This window comes from Sinocyclocheilus anshuiensis, unplaced genomic scaffold (genome assembly GCF_001515605.1).
Source record: "Sinocyclocheilus anshuiensis isolate Anshui unplaced genomic scaffold, SAMN03320099.WGS_v1.1 scaffold805, whole genome shotgun sequence".
Classification (NCBI taxonomy): domain Eukaryota; kingdom Metazoa; phylum Chordata; class Actinopteri; order Cypriniformes; family Cyprinidae; genus Sinocyclocheilus; species Sinocyclocheilus anshuiensis.
The window spans coordinates 256,146-277,410 of record NW_015540884.1 but is presented as its reverse complement, the minus strand read 5'-3'; the positions used below and the strand labels follow the sequence as shown (position 1 = coordinate 277,410).

General features: G+C 35.9%; 1 protein-coding gene across 1 annotated transcript in view; it reads left to right on the top strand.

Moving 5' to 3' along the window:
- LOC107688619 (cytospin-B-like) overlaps positions 1–21,265 on the top strand; it is an 80,468-nt gene that overhangs the window by 53,827 nt on the left and 5,376 nt on the right. Inside the window, exons 13-14 of the mRNA XM_016486332.1 lie at positions 14,647–14,763; positions 16,241–16,300. Coding sequence (XP_016341818.1) covers positions 14,647–14,763; positions 16,241–16,300 — 177 coding nt within the window. The remainder of the gene's footprint in view (positions 1–14,646; positions 14,764–16,240; positions 16,301–21,265) is intronic.

The window sequence follows — 21,265 nt, the reverse complement described above, 5'->3', positions numbered from 1 at the left end:
CGATAACTATGGTGTATATAAACATTAATATCCTGACAAATTTTAGATAAAAATATTATAAAAATAAGTTATAAAGCTTTAGGGTTGGGCAATATGGCCAAAATCTTATTTCACGGTATGAGAAATTTTATTTAATGATAACGATACATATCTCGATATAGCTATTTTTATTTTATTTATTTATCATCATGCGCGTCCCGAATTCTTGATCGCATGCTGACTGAGATGCTCTCTGTATGAATGCTTCGGCTGTGTGTCAGGACGAGTTCTTCAGTGCATATTGTGCTTAATAACTCTGTTTAACATCCAAGCATGTCCCAGTCTTTATGTTCACATTCATGCACGTTTCTTTATCACATTAGATCAACTTTTAAGTAGTACTACCCAGAATTATTTGCATACCATTGAAGGAACTAAGCCTCATTGCTTGTAGAGAGAGGCGCGCAGATGCAGGTTCACACACGCAACTTTCATCCCTCTCTCTCTCTTTCTCTCTCTCGCTAATTCAAATAAATTATATAATTAATTCATTCAAATAAATGCGATCTTACCGCACTGCACCTCTGTGTCTGATTTAAAGCAGGCCTAATGCTAACGAGCTTTAAATGACGAAAATGACCATAATTTGCACGATGGAAGAATTATTGTCTTGTCGTATACAACCATTCAAAAATTCGGCAGAATTTATGTGACCGGGTTCGGGCTCTAAATTGAACTGTGCCGCTCGGGTCGGGTCGGGCTGGGTCAGAAGATCTCGGGTACGGGTCGGGTTCGGGCTTCAGTTTAAAGCCTGTGCAGACCTCTACACCAAGGCTACATTTATTTGATCAATAACAGTAATATTGTGGAATATTATTACAATTTAAAGAACTGCCCTCTATTTTAATATATTTTCAAATGTAATTTATTCCTTTGATGGCAAAGCTAAATTTTCAACAGCCATTACTCCAATCTTCAGTGTCACATGGTCCTTCAGAAATCATTGTAAATGCTGAATTAGTGCTCAAGAAACATTTCTTATTATCATCAATGGTGAAAACAGTTGTGCTTCTCAATATTTTGTGATGATTATATTGTCATGAAAATTAAGTAAATTTTCATTTGTATTATGATTTGATTATAAATTTATTTTGTATTATATTTATAAAATAATATATATATTTATATAGTAGTTATTTCGAAAACTGATGAGAATTTTACAAAAGAAATGTGAAATATCTGGATGCATTATGGTGCATTTGGAGGGAAATACTAACAGAATTATTACATATAATAATGCTAAACACATTATTTTCTTTATGCAAAATATATATAAATTATTCCTTATTTCTGAGTAATACCATCTGAGTTCAAGAGTTTTCTCATTCACTGGTCACTGGACAACCATGCATTTATCCATTTTCATATTGTTCAGTGCAGAGAAGAGGGTAGGAGATTGTGTTGATGAGAACAGCAATGGCCACAGGCCTCTTCTCACATTGCAGACCTGGGAAAAGGTTAGTTCAAGAACACATGCTCCAAATTGAGCTTAATATGGGCTGAGGAAAAGGTCAAGGAGGGCTACTGGTCCACTATGTCATAAGAGACATCAGCTGTGAGAGCGAGAGAGCAACTAATTACCCACTAACATGCTAAGATGTACAGCGTTGTCACCTGTGAACAGTCACACACACACACACACACACACACACACACACGCCCTTCCTCAAAGCTTGTTTAAATTTCACTCCTCCCCATCCATTCACATCACAATCATTCATAGCCTCCCTCCACAACCTATTTCCCACAAATGAATGTTAATAATAATGTATTGGTCTAATCACTGTGTTGGCTATTTGGCAGCTGGGTGGATCATGTTAATGTAATGAAGAAAGCAACTGCAAAATTCACTGATAGTGTGTGAAGGTTGAGAAAACATTCATTTAGTTTGACTCCCATTTGCTTAGGGATAAGCCTCATTAAAAGAGGCATTATCAGTTCAGAGCTAAGACTATCGAATGTCACACACATTCAAACACGTACAGCCCTCTTGTCCTGCACAGTTCAAATGAGGTGTCAGGAAACTGGCAGCTTTATTGTTCTCATTTGTCTTGTTTGGAGTCTGTATGGGCCATGTCTGACCCCAACTCTCATATGAAAGGACAGATGATAGATACAGTTTTTACATTCTGTTTTATTTTCATGAAAATTAGGCACATATTCTTTTCTCATTACTCTCATTTAAAAAATATTATTTATTTTATATATATATATATATACTGTATATATATATATATATATATATATATATATATGTTGTAAATTCTGTAATATTGTAATATTAGATTATATTATATGCTCTAAAAATCTGTAAAAATAGAGTGCATTGTACTGTATTAATATAAAGGCATTTTCCATATTGATTTTTTACAGGTTTTTACCTGTATTATGAATTATGCACTGCATTGCGTTGTGTATTAGAGTTAATGCAAATCTCTGTAAAATGAATGGATAATGTACAGGCAGAAAATTACCAGTACATTTTTTTACAGTGTATGTTATTATTATTATTATTACTACTAGTAGTAGTAGTAATATGATCTAATATTTATGTGGTATGTATAGGCCCTTTTAGTCCCAACGTCATAATTACGTCACAGCATTAGCTGGAGGCAAAACAAAGGAATAACTGAAGGCGGCCAATGCAAACCAGCACAGAGTCGGCCACATAAGGAGCTTAAAATGTCATCTTGTTGTGTTGTTTAGTGTCAGAATCAATGGAGTACAGGCTCTAATTTGAAATTTTATCGCATACCTGCTGCCATTGCCAGACAAAAAACGACGACAGCTGTGGTTAAAGGCAATAAAACTGGACAGAAACGATCATCAAAAATGCTCACGTTTGCAGTGCACACTTCTTATCAGTTAAGGTTAAATAAACTATTGTCTTTTGTTGGTATGGATTATGGTTTGGATACAAGTCTAAAGATTTCTCATGCATGCCCACCTAATCAGAATTTGGGGAACAAGTTAACTAACGACCAGAGAGAGGGAACAGTGAAGGCCCATGTAATGTGTCAGGTGTGTGTTCAAGTAGTTGTATTTGCTTACAATTGCCACAGTTAGTACATAGTTATAGGCATCTAAATATTTATATGCCCTCAGTTTCTATTTACTACACGCTTGGTTTCTCCACTCCTGTCAGATCGTCCATCCATTGAGTGAGCGTGTACGAGTTGGCCAAACTGGTTCCTTCCGTTAAAGTTAACATTTTCAAATAATAATCACGTTCCCGGACAGTGAGTGACATTACATATTCAGATAAAATAGAATTTTCTCCAGTCATTGTTAACTGAAACAAAACCTGCTAGCTAGCGTTAGTGAAGCGGTCAGGGGAATCTATCTGCCTCCACCAAAGCTCCGCCCATAAAAAAATGTCACAATGTTTACTAACTGAAAAGGGGTCTATAATATTTAAATATTATATTATATTCTAAATTATTTTGAATCTAATAAGAATTGTGGGGGAGAATGTTATTTTTTTCAATGTAAAATATAATTCCTATTTCATAGATACGTAAATAGATGGTAAGTAACAAGCAGAAAGCAGAAAAAACGTATATAGTATTTTAATGTAATATGTACTCCAATAATCTCTGTTTTATATATTTTTTACAGTGCAGATAGATAGAAAAATTAAGGAAAAAGAAAGCTGATAATAGGGAATGAAGTGGAGGAAGAATGTCAGACTTGGGTCATGCTATAGTAATTAGTCATCTGTCCTGATGTCAGTGGACTGTGGTCAGACAGCATGCTAATAAACATGGGATGTCCACTTGATGAGTTTCTCCCTATAGTCCCCCATAGCTGCAGGTGTAGATTAATGCTTCTCCAGTCCGCTTAACATGAGCTTAAAAGCGTGCATGTGTATCGCTTCATGTTAACCTTGTCAAAATATCACATATGCAGTTTTATGTACTAATAGTTATCTGCATGTGGTTCCTGCAGAGCAGAAATGTGTCAGGAACATGCAACATGAAATATCCCATAGAAAAGAATCACAACTGAGCATACGCAGACACATATCTGTATGCTTATGGCCCGTGCTGTCACCAAGGTTACGGTGATACTAATTCTAATTTAAATAACAAACACACGTTTTTCGAACAGCCCTAATGTTATGTGCCTCTAGAGGGTTTCTGACACTTCAGGGCCCTGAGGACTTGTCACTGCATGTGTAGGCTATGCTGCACGTAGGCCACGTTAAATTGTCAGCCACCGAGAAACGAATTGATCATGGAGGACTCTTAATAATGTAGTGCTGGACACAGTTAGTGTGAATGATGGAAACTTAATGAGCATACAGACTCACACGCAACACATGTTTGTGTGCAGCACCAATGAATCATCCACCCAAATCACTGTTTATAAAGGCTCAATTGTCGACTAGTTTCACCTCCGCGTGTTGTTTTGAATTGAAGGTTCTGTTTGTGTTGTTATTTTTAGCATTCTATTCTGTCCAGTCTATTGTACATTGAGGATTGACTGTGCACTTGAAAGTGTATGCTAGTCATTGATTATGAAAGGATGTCTAATGGAGTTATCATGTTTTCTGTTGCTGGCTTCTGGAGCTCTAATGACAGCATTTGTGGCATGTCGATGGTTACTATTGTCCTATGGGGAAAAGCATTCAAGAGGTTATTTATTGTATGTATTTTTATCGAAGCACTTAAATTATTTATTTTTTCCAAAGATGAGTGTCATTTGATTTCTGGATTGACTAAATTATGCTTTTAGTGGACCTACTGCTGAAGGTGGATGAATCTCTGGTTAACCACTGGATGCAACGAATGCCTCGTTTATAATGGGTTTTAATGTTTTTATCGCGTCGCTCCGGGACACGGCCTCACAATATGGTAAGGGGCGTAACATTTCCGTCACATTCTTGAGGTATTCGGCCAATCACAATGCACTGGATAGCTGGCCAATCAGAGCACACCTCGCTTTTCAGACCGATGAGCTTTGTAAAAATTGACGCGTTTCAGAAAGGCGGGGCATAGAGGAGAAACAATAATGTACAGTATGTGGAAAATAATGTGTTTTTTTAACCTTAAACCGCATAAACACATTTCATTACACCAAATACACAAAATAATGTTCTTTTTAGCAACATCGTATGACCCCTTTAAGAGATTAACCAATATGGAAATTTTGGCCAATACTGAACTAGAAATGTTATTTTCTTCTAGTTATTGATAACATATCAATCTACTTTTTTTCTGATTGTCATCCTCGCCTCAAAGGTCCAGATCTATACAGGCTTCAAATGGCGCCAAACATCATGTACAGTTTTAAAAATAAATAAATACAGTACATACATATATAAATAAATAAACACAAAACAGGTACAACTGCAGAAAACTGTAGGACAGCTTTAAACTTTGGAATAAATAAAATAGGCACCTTTCTTTTTAAAAATGTAAAAAGTTCAATTGAAAATATAACTAACAAATATAATTAAAAATACTGAAACAAAATGGATTAAAAAAATCTTATGAGTAAATAATAAATATATTATTTAATTTTTTTTTTTAACAAAAGATATGGGGTCCCATAATCATTTGGCTATAAATTATCAACCCAAATACTGTATATTGGCCAATTTTACGTAACGGACAGATACCATTAGGGATATGCCGGTATCAAATTTTCATGTTGCGATTACCGAATACCGGCACAAGTCTAGATACCATTAATATTTTAAAATATATTAATAGTTATATACAAGTTTATTCTTTGTAATAATAACAGCCATTATGCAAAAGTTACAGAATTTCCATTTCATGTTTTTAGGCCATTTTAAAATGATGATTTCCAGGCTTGGAACAAATGTACAAAAAAAAAAATGCTAAAGTTCGTAGAAATTTCTTTGAACGTACATTTGTCTGTTTTAGATAAATCCTCCATTTAGCTGCATTCAAATCTCAGGCTTATTGTCTTTTTTGGATACTTTTTTGCATAAATAAGTATAAAGCTGTGGAACTTGTGGAACTGTGGTTCTAAGTTGTGGAATGTGGAACTAAGTTTAAAATGTTATAATGCCAAGGTTCTGTAGTTGACAAATACACAGAAATCATCCCCAGCAAATTGTTGTAAAATTATAAATCCTCCATTTAGCTGCATTCAAATCTCAGGCTTATTGTCTTTTTTGGATACTTTTTTGCATAAATAAGTATAAAGCTGTGGAACTTGTGGAACTGTAATGCCAAGGTTCTGTAGTTGACAAATACACAGAAATCATCCCCAGCAAATTGTTGTAAAATGATTTTTAAAAATGCAGTAGTAGTAATAATCTGGAAAATATTCGTTGGTCAAAAACAGGGAACCCTGATGACAGCATTTGAAAAATTGGATACTTTGCACAAAGTTAGTTCTGATTCTGTCACTCTAGCCTTATATTAATATTTTTCATTTTCTTGAAGTCTTATGGCTATGCTTTTGAAACTGTTCTGTATTAATGTTTATTTCAGTGCAATTCCTTGCCCCAGTGTATTATTGTAAAAGCTAGTTTTGCTTTTTTTTTTTTTTTTTTACAAATTGATGTTGTCGGTAAAGCTTGACCTGTTGAACGTGGATAATCCTTTAACTGGAAAAGAACAAATATAATAAATTCCCACTGTAGACTGTTTTTTTCCCACTGTTTTTTCAAACTTTCTTTGAAGTACCGTATTTAGGTCAGCTGCATTTTATTTAGAAAAATGCTAACAAAAAGACGGCCCTAGAGCTGTTTGTTCAGGATGGAGACAATGAAGAACGAAAACAGGGGGTTGGCTAGTCTTTTTAAAGAGAGGAATCAGCTGGGCCTGTACTCCGCCACCCTTCATCCGCCTCTCCGCAACTTTCTCATTCTCTCAGACAAACAAAAACAGCACTGCTGGGGCCTCGGTCTATCCAGGATGGGTTGGTTCAGAGATGAAGAATGACTTGAGGATACGGAGAAATGTGTGGTGTAATCCTCCAGGAATTGGGGAAGAGAACAGGGGAAGTGGGGGCCTTTTTCCTCTAGTTCTCTCTGTCTGTCCCTCACTCTCTGTCTCACACCCACACTTACACCTGGCTTGGTCCTTGTAGGATAGATATTCTTGGAAACAAGCACCCCAGATGTCCTTCTCAGGAAAACTGTATTGCTCAGAGGTTACTCGCGCACACACGCTTAAAAATAAAGGTTCCAAAAGAGGGTTTTCTCAGTGATGCCAAAGAAGATCTATTGTGGTTTCTCCAAAGAACCTTTCAGTGGACATTTCTTAAACTATTATTTTTCTTAGTGTAAAGAACATTTTAATAATCTTAAGGATTTTTATGAAATTTTATAAAGAACCTTTGCAATAGAAAGTTTTAATGGATGTTAAAGGTTTCTCATGTATTACAATTCCTTAGGAGAAACAAAAAGAATCCAAACAATTGCAGACACACATTAGGTTGATAGCATAATCCAGATAATTTGGTCTTTTTGAGAAATACTGTATTTGAGTTCATACTGAAAACATTTAATTGAAGACTTTGGTATCTTGGCAAATCTTAGAACTGTTTGAGATGTTGTTGAGATCCTTTATAAAACTATTGAGGAGAAGAACAATCTAAAGGCATAAAGACATAAAAATATCCATTTGCCCCCTCCATTTAGCCTTTGTCTAGGAGATGTTAAAGTGATCTCATTCATGCGTTTTCTTTTCTATGGTGCACAATCAGATCATTCACTTTGATCCAGAAATATCAGACCAAACAATGCCTGAAAACACTGTACTTCCTCTCCTGCTGCTTTTCTCAGTGCAGAGCTCTAACATCGTCAACATACAACAAACGGTGCCAAAAGTGGCGTTCTCAAATAATACGTCTTCCATCACCCAAGAGTCGTTTATAGTTTAACCAACTTTTACTGTACTCTTTTCCTCACCTCCTCGTGGCCCAGTGGCGGTCTGAGGGTGGTTACTGCTGAGGTGGAGCTCTGCTGTGTCTAGAGAGGTCAGACAGACAGTGGTTGACTATCTGAGGAGCTCTGACCCTGTCAGCTCTAGTTTATTTGTGTCTCTCCTCTCAGCTCTCCGATTTATTCTACAGCCCCCTTTTACCTCAGCTTTGTTCACCACCTGTATTTATTGTCCTTTTCCAGCCTAGTCCCATGTAAATAAAGGCAAAGAGAACACAGATGCAGCTAAGCTGCAGATGCTCAAGGAATACAAATATGATTTTCTGTGCTACAAACAAGGAGATGTTAGGCAGAATCTTTGCACTGTTACACAAAGTCAGTAAGGACTATAGAAGTATACTGAAAAAAAAATTGCTGTAGAAACAACTTTTCACTTGGAAATTCCAAGTCAATTTCACAAACAGTTACAAAGAAAACAATAACACATTGAAATAAATGTGAAAATTTGAAGTAGAAAAACTGAAATAGAATTTTTTTTTTGTCAAACATACTCCAATAATCCTTTTTTGTTTTGTTTTATTTACAACAATAAATACAACAATAAATTACAGTGTAGTCTGCTTGAGGCGTGCGCTAATTTCTAAAGTTGTAAAATCACTTTAACTCTGCCGTGGCTCTTAAAGTTCATACACGTATACGCATACACGTATAAAGTTCATATCACCACTCACAAAATGCTGTAGTTTTGTTCAGTGCTGAGTTCTGCGCACTTGCAAATCCTCACATTAGAACAAGCTACAGTACTAGTAGAGCTACAGTACTTCTGAGAAGATTTTCAGCAAATAAAAACTGGTCTGTTCTCAAACATTTTGTGTGGCGTTAAAATATAAAAATAATAGATAGCTAAAAATAAGTATCGTGGCCAAGAATTAAGAATCCATTCCCAAAATTTGTGGCCATGTTGTACTAATTTTTTAATTTGTGGCCACAATAATTTTTTTTTTTTCCTTCACATCATCTGCGGGGCTCCGTAATATTGTGTACGAGTCACATGGGCTATTTTTTTCAAGTTTCAAGTTAAAAAGAGAGAACAAATTAGTACAGCATACATTGAGCTGCCTACACATTCTTCAAAACATGTTCCACAGAAGAATGTAAGTCATATGGGATTAGGGTATGTAAATGATTAAATTCAGACAGAAATTGATAAACTACTATAATGTAGTATGTCTGTCATTTTAGTCACCATTTAGTGTGCTTTTGTGTACTGGAGATGGCCATGGAGATTGTACACTGCTATTCTTTAAAAGCCTGTCTTTCATATGGCTATGGAGTCACTGCTTGTCATGGCTTTGTTAGATAACAGCTGACAGTGTTGGAGAGGATGTGGACCCATCATTGAAAGCCCTTTCTGTGTGTATTAACAATCCAGCTGCAGTGTACAGTATGTGTGTGCGTTTGCTGTCTCCCACCATGCAATTAAATGTGTGCTCTACTAACGTGTGTCAAGCGCTTATGAAAGTCTATATACATAGAGAATCTCTCTGTAACAATCCTGTGTTTCAGCGTATAAGCAGCTGAGATGTGTTAATAGTCTTAAAACCAATGACTCAAAACCATAAACATACAATTACACTGTCTACGACTTTATAGAGGAAGTGACATTTTCTTTGTTTCCAGACAATTTAGGCTCACGCTACACGCTGATATGAGTAAGCCTGCTTTCTATTTCTACTGCAGAAGCTGAAAATACATCTGTCTTTGTTCCAAGCTGAAATGTAAGCTACATCGGTGGGCCAATATTGTTTAAAGTGATGGAAAAATACCAGCTTGTGTTCTCTCTGTCTCGCATCCACTCTCTGCCTCGGTCTTTTGAAGAGAGCAAGGGTGATTTCCTGTCACTGGATGCTGTGTTTGCTTTTTGAAGCTGGGTCGCAGTGTACTGATGGAGACTACTGTTTTTATAACATTTATACCCCTCCACTCGTGCTTTCTTTCTGCTCCGATGACATTATCCACCCACCCCCCCATCCCTGCGCACTCAGACCGTCCAGGATGTGACTCCGTGCTTCTCTGCCTCACTCCCAGCATTCCTGCACCACACACACACACAAACACACCCGCAGTCACCTCCTGAAGCCTGTGTAGAATTGTGTAAACTAGTGAGTGTTCATTTGGCTGTGTATTAGTGTATAATCACCCTCTCTGGGCCACCTATGCTATAAGAGACAGGACAGGCATGTGAGGAATGTCAGTCTACATGATTGTGTAGGTCTTTTGTCAGAGGAAGATCTTAGAAAATCAATGGAAGAGCAGAATGCTAAAAGAAGGACTTTAGCTCTGTACGTTTAGGTTGATTGCCGTAGTTTGATGCTACATTGTCACTGAAAACAAAACAAAACAAAAAACAAACAAATAATTAACTTCTAAAATAATTAAAAAAATGAAATTCTCCAAATATGTAAAATATGCTTTTAATATAAATAGCATATAAAAAGAGTACTTACTACGTAAATAATATAAGTATGAACTGAATTAAATGTTTTTGGACACTAAATAAAAATGTATTACAGTTTACATTTATATTAATTTCAATAAGCTGAATTTTAAAGATCTTAAAATTTTAAAGTTGGAGTTAAGTGCATCTTTATATTTTTAATTTCATGATTACTTTATTGTCTTTGAAATATGGTTAAAGTGTCCTGCGAATGTACTGACAAGCATATACTCTAAACCCATTTCTATTAAAACCTGTATGTTAGAGTTTAGTACATTTTAAATATATGAACTTAATATTGATACTTAATATTGATCAGTACTATATTGAAAACACACTTAAAATTACAATCAAGTACTTTGTGTGTGGTTTAGTATGTTAGTCAGCACGTTTATTTAAAGAATGACAAAATATTATTAAAACAATGATTTGCACTTACTTTTAATTTGGCATTATTACTAAGTTCACTTTTAAAAGTGTATTTAAGTGAGTTAAGAAACAGTCATGAAAGTGTACTCTCTTTAATGGCCTTTTATTTCATTAATATAATATCTGCAAGTAAAATATACTTTAAAAAATGTAAGTAAACATTTAATACAATTAAGAGCACTTTTTTCACAAGGGATAATTCATCTTAAAATGCAAATTCTGTCATCATCTATTTACCATCAAGTCATTCCATTCTTTATTCTGTTGAATACAAAAGGAGATTTGTTTCTTTATAATACAGTACAACAAAGGTAGGTGGTGGCAGGATTCAAAAAGGATATAAAAGGCACCATAAAAGTCGTCCATATGTTGCTACATAGCATCTCTGATGATACGATAACTTTGTGAGAAACAGACCATCATTATTTGCTTATAATTTTTCCCTCCACTGCTCTCAAATATCATTTGTGCTTGTACACTTTGAAACATGACACAGCACAAGGTTCAACAGGTCAGTGATGCCAAACATCATTGGCTCCTGCATGTCTCATGGCTAATGCACTTTTCAGTGTTTTGAATTGAGTCACAAGTGCTATCACAGAATGGAAGATCTGCAGTGAATAACTTCTCACAAAAATCTATTTTATGGCTCCAAAAGAATTTTAAAATAGCACACAGGTCATTTTCATTGTGCTTTCTGTCCTTTTTGAGCTTAACAGCCACTAGTCAGTTGATTTAGTAGGTTTAATGTGACACCATGTAATTATTTCTCTGTTATTATTTTTCTCTATATATTTCACATAACACAAAAGACATTTTAGGCAGGACACATCCAACACACCTGATTATACATGTCAAGACATGTCCACTCAGTCAGCGTGTAGCACAGATGGTGGGATTCTTCACATGGTTCCTTTCTCACTGTCCCTCTGTGGGTGACGTCCTTACTGAAGAACTTCTGACCTGCTAGAGAAACTGCTAATGAACTTCTCTTCATCTCTTCAACTCAGCTCCTGTGGCCCAGCTGAGGACGGAGCTTCTATCAGGGTCTCCTTTCAAATCTAACATCTGATTCTAAATTAAAAGATGTAGTTGAAGTGTTGGGACTCTGAGGGCCCAGGAGGGGCTGATGAGGGCTGAGCCCAAGAGGGTCACCACTGGCCCTTTGCCCTGTTCCCAAACTCAGACCTTTTACAGACATACATGCACTCATACAAAGAAGAATGACTGCACTGGGACACACAGGAAGTCCGGTGAAACACAATGAGATAACAGTCTACAGTGTGTGAGGTCCATCTCAATGTTTTCATTGCTGTAATGACAGTTCTCTTCCTTCTGTGTCTTTTGATTTTTGTCACACGCTATTTTACTTCAAATATATGTGGTGCCGTCTGTCTTACAGACAGAAGTGAGTAGGGCTGCAACAGTCAGGATGTTTGATAGACCCAGATGGAATCTGCAGACGTTTCTCACATTTTCTGCACTGTTTTGTTGGAAATTTGGTGGATTGAATTTAGAAATGGTAAAACGTTTTAAATGAAGCTACACTAAATTAAGGACTAGTTCACCCAAAAAATGTATTCCCCATGTCATTCTAAACCCATAATATGGCCATTCATCTTCAGAACACAAATGAAGATATTGTTAATATTCTCTCATAATTTTTGTCCATCCATTGAAAGTCCACACAACCAAATATTTGTTTCGGAAGCTCAGACATGTTTGCATGACACGTGAGAACAAAACCTCATTTGTTCTCACACTTAAAGCAAGCATGTTTGAGCTTTCACTTACCATATTTAATGATCCATTTCTATGTACAGTATATGCATTTATCAATGTTTATATTTGATAAACCCTAAATTAAATCTGTTCACCTTACAAAGCCAAATTTTGGTTGCACTGGACTTTCAATGGATGCAAAAAATGATGAGAAAATATATAAAACAAATCTTAATTTGTGTTTCGAAGATGAAAAAAATCATAAAGGTTTAGAATGTTATGAGGGTGAATAAATGATGACTGAAGTGTCAGTTTGGGGTGAATTGACCCTTTAACTTAAATATTTAATAACAAATACATACTAAGCAGGGGATGTGTCGAGCTTTATGAATGACAGGTGTTCCATATCTGTTCCAGAGTCTGAAATATCAACATTTCAGAGAAAACAGACATGAATAATTCCTGTTAAAGATCATTACGACACACTTAAAACTAGTAAGCTGCATGAGAGTTCAGCATCACACTGCCCAGAAACACATTCAAAACCAAGGGAAATACAGTATATTCAGTACTTTATTTGGCACTAGCTTCAAAACTGCTCCAGTGAATGATCACCTGAATCATTGATTCCATTTATGTTAATTAAAATCAATGATAACTACAGGTGCATCTCAATAAATTAGAATGTCGTGGAAAAGTTCATTTATTTTTTTTCCTTCCACTCAACTTTCTGTTAACATGCTTGGATACAGCACTCTGTGAACAGCCAGCTTCTTTGGCAATGAATGTTTGTGGCTTACCCTCCTTGTGAAGGGTGTCAATGATTGTCTTCTGGACAACTGTCAGATCAGTAGTCTTCCCCATGATTGTGTAGCCTAGTGAACCAAACTGAGAGACCATTTTGAAGGCTCAGGAAACCTTTGCAGGTGTTTTGAGTTGATTAGCTGATTGGCATGTCACCATATTCTAATTTGTTGAGATAGTGAATTGGTGGGTTTTTGTTAAATGTGAGCCAAAATCATCACAATTAAAAGAACCAAAGACTTAAACTACTTCAGTCTGTGTGCATTGAATTTATTTAATACACGAGTTTCACAATTTGAGTTGAATTACTGAAATAAATGAACTTTTCCACGACATTCTAATTTATTGAGATGCACCTGTAAGTATTTGAGAGAAGACTTCACTGTGCTGGTATTGCATCACTGATATGTATTGACATACAGTATCTTTGATGAGCTCTGAAAACTGATTTGTCAGAGACTAGTGCCGTCATGAGACTGAGTGCTCACAAATGTATGTGCAGTGTGACACTACTCATCAGGTACTTTTGTAATTGCATCTTCTATGTTTATATAAATTAATGCAAAATACAGCAACAGAGATTAACTCTTGAAAATTGTTATACACTACCGTTCAAAAGTTTCCACTAAAATATTATACGGCACAACTGTTTTCAACATTACTAATAAGAAATGTTTCTTGAGCATCAAATCAACATATTAGATTGATTTCTGAATTATCATGTGACGCTGAAGACTGGAGTAATGATGCTGAAAATTCAGCTTTGCCATCACAGAAATAACTTACATTTTAACATATTTAAACAGAAAACATTTATTTTAAACTGTAATAATATTTCACAATATTACTGTTTTTACTGTATTTTTGATCTATTAAATAAAACAAAAAAATCTTACTGCACGCAAACTTAAAACAATAGTGTCCCTGACATTATATTTTGTTTTGAAACCAACAATTAATTCCAGTGGCCACTATGTGCATACAGAGTATTCTGTCAGTTATTACCAGTGCCCCTTACAAGTGAATTCTTGCGTGTAGCATTAATTAAAGCATGATTGGCCAGTATCCTGTTACAGGTTTGTGATGAATATCCTCTGAAAACAATTGGCAGCTGGTTGATTGTGCATCTCTACCATGCCGCTTTTACACACACACACACACACACACACACACAAAAGATAGAATAAGGCATACAGATGGCCTCAAAGCAAACTGATATACACTAAAGGGCACAAAACACCTATTCCGATTTCATGGTGTTTTTAAACTTTTCTCTTTCTCCTTGTAGAATATAGATGTGACAAACTTCAGCAGCAGCTGGAGTGATGGCCTGGCGTTCTGTGCTCTGTTACACACCTATCTGCCTGCACACATCCCTTACCAAGAGCTCATCAGCCAAGACAAGGTACTCACAAACGCATACATGTATTTTTTACATTGGTTAGTGAAGTGTCTTAGTAGATCATCGGACTATCTTAGTGCCTGACACATTTAGCAATCAAGCATAGCGTGTTAACAGTCAGTGCTTCCCCTCTGCTGACCTGCCAGATGTAATGAATTACGTGCTTTCATGGATTAGTGTTGACAGAATACATAAACAGACGGCACACGGAGAGGCGTAGAAACAGCATATATAACAAATAAACGGCTGCTCTGCCCTCCCTATGCGTTTATTAGATCATACACATACCCACGAGCATGCAAAGGGCCGCGGTCTTCGGAGCTGTGTGACAAATTGCAGCTATAAGTATAATAGTGATTACAGGAAGAGATGGTACGTTAGGCTTTTGAATTAATCACAAAGCCTCTTTGAGTGTGTTGTGAATGACAAGGCCTTGTGTGGAAGCTTCATCACTCTCTAGAGCAGTGGTTCTCAAACTGGGGTATGCGTACCCCTGGGGGTACGTCAGATGATGGTGGGGGGTACGCGAACAAAATTCTGAGTTTTGGCATTCATTTAATACCCCAACTTAAAGCAACATTAAAACCGAACGTATTTCTGACAAGCAAAATGCCGCTTCTAATGTAAAAACAGGAAAATGGGAGTGCCGTAAACGGTCAAATACATGATATCCAATCAGCTTACCTCATTTTTTGCGGTCAGAACTGACTGCATCCACACAAGCAGCGTGCATGTGAATGCAAATTTCCCTGAATATCCAAACGATGGCAAATGTGCCATTAATTTTTTACAACAGTTCAACAAAAAAGGTAATATTAAGTGAACATTTTACATTTTAAATGTAGCCTACATTTTGAACAGAATTGTCATGTTTGTTCTATTTTGCAACGAAATAATAGTTCCAACGAAATCCGTATCATCTGGTGTGCGTCTCCAAGCATCATACAGCAGTGTTTCGTTAGTGAACGAATCTGCGGCTTTGAACGATTTGGAGAGTCCGTGATTAATAACCCATTCATAACTACAGCATTTTGCTTCGTAAGGAATGAATGACGTGACGCCTGGCTCATTAAGACAGCGACTTGCAGCCACCTATTGGCTGTTTTATTTTTAAATCTACAAGTATCACATTGCTTTATTTATTATATTAATAATACACTTAATGAAATGTTAAGAATGACATAAAACATGACATACAATTAATAAGGATAGAAAATATTTGCCTCTATAAAGGTAAAAAATGCACCTGCAAATCAATTTAAGAGCGCAAATATTGTCCTTTAATAGAAAAGGTGTAACTGCGGTCTAAGTGGAAGAGAGGGGGTACGCAGAAGAATGTTAAATGCCCCAGGGGGTACTCTGCTGTAAAAAGTTTGAGAACCACTGCTCTAGAGCATAGCTAGAGAATTCAGCTGGGTTTAGACACCTGTTTTTCACTACTGTAAATAATAATTCACAGAGTGCTGTTTTCTCCCTATAGGGGCGAAATCTCACCCTGGCTTTCCAAGCAGCCGAAAGCATTGGTATCAAGCCCTCTCTGGTGAGTCTATGTTCACAGACACACACACATAATTCATTTATTTATTAAATAAATAATAGTTTATAATTTTTTATTATTATAAAATGAGTAATATTCATCTATATGATCCAGGGTTATTACAGTTAACTAAAAAAATAATAGCAATAAAAAACATTTTTACTTGAAATAAAATAAGCATTATTTGAAGTAAAATTAAATAAAACATTTATTTCAGCTAGCTGCCAAGGCAACATTTCTCATTTCATTTAGTTTAACTTAAGCTTAACTTGAAATAAATAAAACTGAAGCTAAAATAATATAGACATATTTAAAAAATAATAAACAATAAAATGACAAACTGAAATGAAAATGGAAGATATAAAAACAAAAACCATTCCAATAAATAATAAATTGTTTTCTTTTCTTTATTTGTGGTTCAAACTTCATTTGTTTACTCTTTGAATAATTGAACAATATGGGGTGACAGCTTTTTTGTAGCAATTGATAAATTAATACAGAGATTGTGGCTGAATATTAATAAATCCTGTGTGGATTATTTTATTGGATTGTATTATTTTTCATAAATAAGTAATACATAACTCATAAGTCTAAAGATAAATGAATACTGTTATAATCAAACAAGCATGATTACATCAAATGATTACTGCAAACAGCCAAATAAAACCCTAAGTAGGCTTTGGCTTTCACTGTGAGTAATTTGCACATCTTTAATTACTGCTTTGTGTGACTGACACAGCCGAGCACATTTAAATACAGGTCATTTGCATCTGCACTGTAACTGTGAGCCAAAGATGTACTGTTGAACAGGCTGTAAATTCAGCAGTCGAGGCGTGTGGGATGTGTAGAGCTATATTCACACATAATCCAAATCAACTGCCTCTGGCTCTTGCCTTTGTGAGTTTAGGCTGTGAATTTTCCATTGTTGAGAAAAACAAACAATCTAGAACACCCAGTTAAATCAAAGGAACTTCAGAATGCTGTTTATTTTAGTTAGCAAGTCTCCACAAGTAAAATAAAAGTACATTCATGATCGGCTTTCCTGAATAATATACGTAAATACTATGGGTGTCCCCAACTAAGGATTTTCATAGTCGAATTGGAATTTTCGAATCTTGCCGATATTCGACTGATAGTCGAATCATATGTTTTGGGGGCGAGGCAAAATACATTACCAAGAGTCAAGTCAGACATTCGACAGTCATAATTACGTTAACACAGGGAAAATGTGTAATGGACACCTCGCAGATACAAACGGGGTAAATAATGTTTTATGTTTTGATTAAAAGATTAACATTAAACGTCAGCGAAACCCTAAGAATTCACAAAAATTTTTACAATAGTGCTCTCATTATAACGTTATGTATATGACAGTAGTTATTAATGTTCTGCATTTCTGTTCTGAGCTGCGCGCGCTGAAGATGACCAGTAGAATGAAGCATCTGATAACAGGTTTTTAATCAATGGGATTTAACTCATCATTTATCTCATATAGAATACGCTTCGTTATTTATACAACATAACGGTAATATTACATTTTAACCAAACTATGTTACAGACTTTTCATTAAGACCCTAAAGAATCATATCAGCTTGTGGAAAATGGGCATTCTATGACCCCTTTAAGAAGAATGATCGCTTTATGTATTCCCCAATTGTAAGTCGCTTTGGATAAAAGCGTCGGCAAAATGACTAAATGTAAATGTAAAACACAACAACGTGCAGAAACACAGCAACTAAACTCAAAAAATTCACAGCGTTTTATTATAATAGTGTTCTCATTATAATTGTTATGTATATGATAGTCCCCAGTCATAGTTATTAATATTCTGCATTGTTGTTTGTACTGCTCGCGCTGCGCGCTGAAGAGATAATCACAGTAGTACTACAATGAAGTGCTTTACTGCAGCGCAACTCAACCAAATGGATCTTATACGAGATAAATAATATAAATAAATAAAATGTCTGTGTCCGTTTGAGTCTTGTTAAAGTTTTAAATCTCTGCCGCCAAGATGCTCCTCTGTCAGTCACAGATTATGGAAAGTGAAACTGGGGTGGTTGGATTTATTCACGCACGTTAAAATATTTGAAGCTTCTTTCTTTTCAGATTCTTATTTACAGCATTATTTTAATAGGCAGTATATTAACTTATTGGGAGAAAACCAGTAGTTCTATGTGAAATCAGACATTTGAGCACCCCCATATAGCCAAAATGGCATGATCATAACACCCCACGAATATTCGACTGCGAGATTGGTAGTCGAATCAGGCTCCCCCTATCGAAGCATCGAATCTTCGACTATTCGGGGTCACCCCTAGTAAATACCATACAAAATCTAAAAGAAAATAATTTGAAAATCTGGCTCACGGAATTTTATTTTATTATTATTATTATTATTATTATTATATTTTTTTCAAGTACAGAAGGTCACAAATTCAAGTCTTACTGAACTGATCACTCATACTGCATCAGTTTTTCAGTAGATTATATTTTCAGTCACGCTTTTCTGTGCATCAGTTTTCTTTAGTGTCCTTGTATGGTCAGAGTTATGTTGCATAAAAATAAAAATAAAAACCGGGATCAAATTTTCCATCACTGCAGTAGCTGAGCGATGCATCATGCGAGACCTACCGTCTTCTCTCGTATTGGTTATCACTCACCAAAAACGCTCACAAGTCACTAGACAGCCCACATATAGTCACCAGCTGATGTAACAGTGTCTTACAATGTGCTTGTGTTTATATCAGTTGCATTTATTGAAAACAATACACAATACAATATTCTGACATACAGTCATATGAAAAAAGGATTTTTTAATTCTATGGTTTTACATATTACACTCTATCATTTTATGTTATGTTATTATTAGTGTTTATGGCCCAGTAAAAACTAGGCCAAAAAGGAGAGGCCATGTGTGAAAAAATAAATACACCCTTACTGCTTCCATATCCACCTTATTCTTCCCGTAAGAGTGGGTGTCGCCATTCACAAATATGGGTCTGGCTTCTGGTGTCATCCGCTTCCAGCTATTTTTAGCTGTACAAAACAGCTTGTTTTGCTGCGTGATACTGCAAACTGGTGTGTCTTATTTTAATGTATTAATTTAATTATGAACACACTGGTTTGAAGTGCAAACAGTTTTACCGTTTACTGCACGTTGTCATTCTTCTCGTTATTTCCCTACAGCGGCTAATGAACTGGAAGTCCCGCACATTCACAGAAAACGTCTTACTTCCGCGTTGAAAAATAAAGTGGATAGGAATTAAGAGGGTAAGTAGCAGCCAGGTGCTGCTAATCAAATGCACTTGATTAAGTGATCATCAGCAAGCATGAGCACCTATGTAAAAGCAGAAGTTTTGGCAGTTTGCTGGTCAGGAGAATTCAGGTGTGTGTTAACACAATGCCAAGGAGGAAAGATGTCAGCAATAATTTTAGAGAAGGAGTTGTTGCTCGCCATCAATCTGAGAAGGGTTATAAGGCCATTTCCAAACAATTTGAAGTCCATCGTTCTACAGCGAAGTTCATTCACAAGTGGAAAATATTCAAGGCATTTGCCAGTCTTCCCAGGAGTGGACATCCCAGCAAATTCACCCCAAGGTCAGACCTTGCGATGCTTGGAAAAATGGCAAAAAACCCAAGAGCTACATCTCAGACTCTACAGGCCTTGGTTAGCATGTTAAATGTTAAAGTTCATGACAGCACAATTAGAAAAAGACTGAACAAATATGGTTTGTTTGAAAGGGTGGAAAGCGTGTGCAAAGTTGCATGTGAACAAAACACAAGACCTCTGGAACACTGTTCTATGGACAGACCAAAATGGAGATGTTTGGCCATAATGCACATTTGGTGAAAACCAAACACGGCATATCAAGCACGAACACCTCATACCAACTGTCAAGCTTGGTGGTGAGGGGTCATGACCTGGGCACCTTGCAGTCATTGAGTCGACCATGAACTCCTCTGTATACTAAAGTATTCTGGAGTCAAATGTGAGGCTATCTGTCCTATAGCTAAAGCTAGGCCGAAACTGGGTCATGCAACAGGACAATATTTCCAAGCACACCAGCAAATCTACAACGGAATGGCTGGAAAAAGAAAATAATCACATGCCTTCTCCATTTTGGCTTTAGTTTTGTTAAATAAATAATGACATGGTGTAATATGTCATATGTCATCTTCATCTGCTGTTGTATTTACATAATTTTAAGACCTGCTAAGGACTAGATGATTTTTTTTTTCATGTCCTGATACGCAAAACCATAGAATTTAAAGAGGGTGTACTTCCTTTTTCACATTACTGTATACTTTGTTTCTCATTTTTTGCCCGCTTTGTGCAGAAGTAGGAATGATACCTGCATCCTGGGTAATTGTGTGCACTTCATTTTCCTTCATTTGTGCTTCAAACTTCATTTGTTTATTATTTGAATAAATCAGTAATTTGGGGTGACAGTTTTTTTTTTTTTTTGCAGTGAATGTCCAGTTAATATGGAGATTATGGCTGCTGTTTAAACATATTACATCTCATTGGGTCTCAGAACACTTTTTGTTAGCCACTGACTGTTTAATTACTAACCTGAGGGTGTTTTTATGAATATTTTGACTTGACATCACTCAGCAGGTTATGTTTGTCCCTTTCAGCATAACTTAACCACAGACATACAACAAACATGTGCAGATCTGTATCTGAATGTCTGTGTATGGATTTTTATATATATATATATATATATATAAAAAATAATAATAATCTAACCTTTAATTAAAGTAAAAAAAAAAAAAAAACTAACCTTTAAAGTAAAAAAAAAAAAGTGAAAGTGGGGGAAAATCACATTATGAAATATTTTTCTCTAATACAGCAAGAGGATGTGTATCTATATCGTCCTAATGCACGGTGAGGAGGAGAGTTTGAGAGGCCAAAGACTCCCAAGGATCACAGCTGGAGAACTGCAGAAAATAGTTGAGTCTTGAGAT